General features: G+C 36.2%; 1 protein-coding gene across 1 annotated transcript; it reads right to left on the bottom strand.

Moving 5' to 3' along the window:
* Window positions 1-1,672: 1,672 nt before the first annotated feature.
* On the bottom strand, window positions 1,673-3,828 carry LOC127655804 (C-C chemokine receptor type 5-like). Its single transcript, XM_052143784.1, has 2 exons — window positions 3,765-3,828; window positions 1,673-3,116 (listed from the first exon to the last, which is right to left on the bottom strand). The coding sequence occupies exons 1-2, from the start codon at window positions 3,787-3,789 to the stop codon at window positions 2,080-2,082; spliced, it is 1,062 nt and encodes a 353-aa protein (XP_051999744.1). The 5' UTR covers window positions 3,790-3,828; the 3' UTR covers window positions 1,673-2,079.
* Window positions 3,829-4,123: the final 295 nt, after the last annotated feature.

Genomic DNA, 4,123 nt, shown 5'->3' with positions numbered 1-4,123 from the left:
TAACAGTTTTAGAACGAGACAAATCTCTGCATTAATAATATGGTATTAAATGCATTAATAGGCTAATATAAAAATTTACTGTGTTTGCTCGGGATTTGAACCCGTGTCATGATCGTAACGTAAATTCTACCACTCGGCCATGAGTGTACTCACTGAACAATGCCCAAACGTTTGTTTCTCCAGTGTGTGTTCGCTCACATGAGCGAGAAGCGCTCTTCATTCGTTTCATTCCTCAATAGAATAGTAAAAAAATATCAGCTTAATTGCACCTAATTTATTTTTGTTTGTTTATTTGATTTTTTTTTTTTTTTTTGTTATCGCGCTGCTCCCCGGCCCGGGGAATAGGCTTATGTCGCCAACCGACGTCAAGATTGGCCTACAATATGAAATATATAGGCTATATATTGTTCTTGTCTCTATTTTTTCTATTTTTCTGGGCTAAAAATGTTTTATTCTGTTTACCATAGTTGTAGTATTTCATCTTTACTGTTAATTGACATTAACCCCACTTACATTTCAAAATGCGGCAATTGCTGCTGTTTTGCACAATATCCATTTGCGCCACCTGGCGGTCATTTCGCGAATGACTTGAAATGCGACTGGTTTATTTTTTCTGCGGCGATAATAGGCATTTTGGCTGACTACTGTAGGTGTTTGCCAATGACTGTCTTGAAAGGCATCCTCAAAACTGTAGTGAGCAGGAGTATAGGGACGGCAAAAGTAACCTATATTGCGATGGAATGCAATATAAACTATAAGAAGGGCCTTCTCTCCATTCAGCCTTTTGTCTGATAACCACCGTGACAACTTCAATGCGTGAACATGTTTACATTTAGGCTATTTCAATAGATTTTTTCAGTCAGTGAAGCCAAATAATTGGGTGACAAATAGCATGCATATAGACTATTAATTTTACAGGCTAACAAATACAGTGTTTGGAAAACTCTTAATTTGAAAAACAATGAATGCATATCCTGCCAATCAGATTTAGCCCCACCCACAGGGGAAAATCGGAATATCAAGTCGTTTTTCTGATTTCCGTGCAAGAACGGGAAAACCAAAAATCAAGTCATAATTTAGTTTTTTCGTTTTTCAAAAAAAACGAAAAAAGGAGTTGTTTTCTCGTTTTTATATATGAAAGCAAAAACAAATGAACGAACGATACCCATCCAGGTTTCACGCATGCTTAACATCTGCTCATGCCTTCTGTGCCTGTAGAATATTGCCTTCAAAAGGTAAATTGTGACTGTGCATTTATTGCGAGGAACACAAAACTTACTGTGAGGCAGCGCAAAACTTTTTGTGACAGAAGGGGACCCATAATTTAGAACATAAATTCCTCACCTGTCTTCTAAGCGGCACTACAAACAGCACATAAGCATGTATACATGGCTGCATCTATGTGGTTTACAGCTATGCTTAAAACTACTTCCTCTCTGTGCAGGACAGACAGTGCACGCACACACAACCCCCCCCGAAACCACATGAGGCCATATGCACACACTTTTACACATTTTACTTCCGTTTGCATTTCAAGGAATACTAATTTTAACATAGCAGGAGTTGGAGGATTTGCACCAGAACAGAGAAAGTATTTAACTGTGTTTTTGTTGAATAAAACACAACAAGGATTTGAAACAAGGATGTATTTTTTTTTATTACAAAGCAACCAACTAAACACAACAACACACTAAAAAGATTTACAAGAAAATCTTAAAATGGAGGTAAAAAAACTAAATTGAAACTTTTTTTTTTTTTTAATTGCTAACAAAATTATTTTTTAATTGCTAACAAATATACATTTGCAAATCTGAAATGTTAGAATAACATTTCTAACCTCTGCAACAGCACTAACTTCAACTTCTGCATTATAATGAGAACCAAACTAAAACATAACATATGTCAATAATGCAATCAAAACACTCAAAAACTAAGCAATATAAATTCAATTCTTTTTGTAGATTCAATATACATTCAGTAAAAATAGCAATTTTGGATTGGGAGAAATAAAGCTGCTCAGAATGAAAAATTATTTATACTTTGAAGGAGTGAACAGTATCACTTTGAGTCAAGCCAGCACTATGCAATCCGTGTGGTAGAATATTCCGAAGATCTGGAGAAAACTGAGCTTCTGCGTTCGGATAACTCTCGTGATATATTTGCGCAATGGCTGAAGCACACTGGAAACCGCTCTTTTAAGGCCTTAAAGACTGCTCTTCTGAACTTCTCTCCAACAAAGGCATAGATGATGGGGTTAAGGCAACAGTGGCTGAAGGCGATAGTTTCCACCCATTGCATTGCCAGGGCCAAACCATTTTGCCACTCACAAGACATCAGGTAGCTTTGCAACTGAAGGAAGGTTAGGAACATGGCAATGTTATATGGTGTCCAGAAAAGGAAATAAACAACCACCACAACCAGGATGAGTTTAATGACTTTGTGCCTTTTTTGTGTTTTTATACTGAGCAGAATTGGAATGATCCTTGAATAGCAGAAGCCCATAATAATTAGAGGGAGGAAAAAACTCAGGATGTTTAGAATAAGGTAAGTAAATGACTTCCAGGCATTATTTGGAAAATCATATCCACATGATGTCCGATTATTCTCATAGGTCTCCCTGGCAAAAATAATACTTGGTAGAGCTGCTAACAGGCTGAGTATCCACACCAACGAGGCAAGAATCAAACCCATTTTTACGGTCCGATTTCTGGAAATGATACTGTGGGCGTGGACTATGATGATATAACGATCCACTGTCATAAGGACCATGAAGAATATACTGCCATAGAGACCCAGCATGTACAGACCTGTTATGGTGTGACACATGAATTTTCCAAAGATCCACTCAGCCATGGCAACATGAGCCCAAAAGGGGAGTGATACAAGAAAGAGTAGGTCAGATAGTGCTAGGTTGAAGAGGCACACGTCTGTCAAGTTGGATTTTTGACGGTATCTGACCAGGACCCACACTACCAGGCCGTTGCCAATAAAGCCAATGATGAAGACTATGCTGTACAGGGTTGGAAGGAAAATCTCACTGAAGGCCTTTGTGTTGCCAGAGTTGCATGGTGGTGCAGGATTGTCGTCTGATTCGTAGTACCCATTATAGTTGTATGCTAAAGGTTGGAAGGAACACAAAAACACAATGTTGGGTCATTAGACAGCTGTTTATAAAACATTGTGGAATCTGAACATCAATCCTAAATAAAACTTTAGATTGGAAAACAGCCTAAATAATATAATACAGCAAAGAGACTTTTTAGTCTAGGTTTTCATGACATCTACTGGTCACAGCAGGCACGATTTCCTTTTAGCATTGTTAATGTTCTACACTTGTGGTTCTCAACCAGGCGGTTGGGGGCTACTAGTGAGCCTTAGCACACATCCAAGGGGGCCACAAGATGACTTAAAATGATATAAAAATTGATTGAATTAAAATAATCAAATCAAATGAAAATGCTTAATGCAGCTCAAAATCAGCTATATTAAAATGAACCAAAAATTATAATGGGAACAAGTAGGTTCATATAAAATATTTCATGTTTAAATTGCTAACATAATAATAATAATAATAATAATAATTAATAATAATTATTATGTCAAGTATTGTTATTATTTTTCAGATCGTTTACCTTTGAACAGATAATTATTTAAAACCGTATGAAGGTTGATAATAAAACAGTTTAATTTTTTAAATTTAGTATTATTTAAAACGGTTAAAGATAGCATAACTATACTGAATCATAGAGTATATTGTCACCTACACTCAGTCTCTTGCTCCGTTGTCATGTCTCTTGATTATGGTAGTTGCGTCTGTGAGAGTTTTTTGAAACTGTCTGACAAAAAGTTATGCATACCACAGGAGGTGCAATTTCCTGAACCTCCCAGAGGCAGGACTTCATCTCACTAAAAAAAGAAAATAATGAACCACTTTTAAAGTTTTAAAATATTTTTTTAACATGCTAACACAGACTGATGTTTGTGCTTAGTTATTTTACAAGAGCATACTGTCGATCATCCATTCCATTTTTTCAATCCATTCCCCAGGATTAACACTTTTCTGCAAAATAACTATTCCAATAAATATTAAATAAATAAATAAAACAAAATAGAAGGATGTAGC

Source organism: Xyrauchen texanus, chromosome 15 (genome assembly GCF_025860055.1).
Source record: "Xyrauchen texanus isolate HMW12.3.18 chromosome 15, RBS_HiC_50CHRs, whole genome shotgun sequence".
NCBI classification, from domain to species: Eukaryota; Metazoa; Chordata; class Actinopteri; order Cypriniformes; family Catostomidae; genus Xyrauchen; species Xyrauchen texanus.
The sequence above is the reverse complement of the archived record's forward strand: the minus strand, read 5'-3'. Positions and strand labels throughout refer to the sequence as shown.

Bases quoted from the DNA above. Each gene is read 5' to 3' on its own strand.
- LOC127655804 (XM_052143784.1), bottom strand. From the start codon at position 3,789: ATGACAACGGAGCAAGAGACTGAGT. The intron at 3,117-3,764 runs GTAGGTGACAAT...TCCAACCTTTAG, and splicing joins AACGGAGCAAGAGACTGAGT to CATACAACTATAATGGGTAC.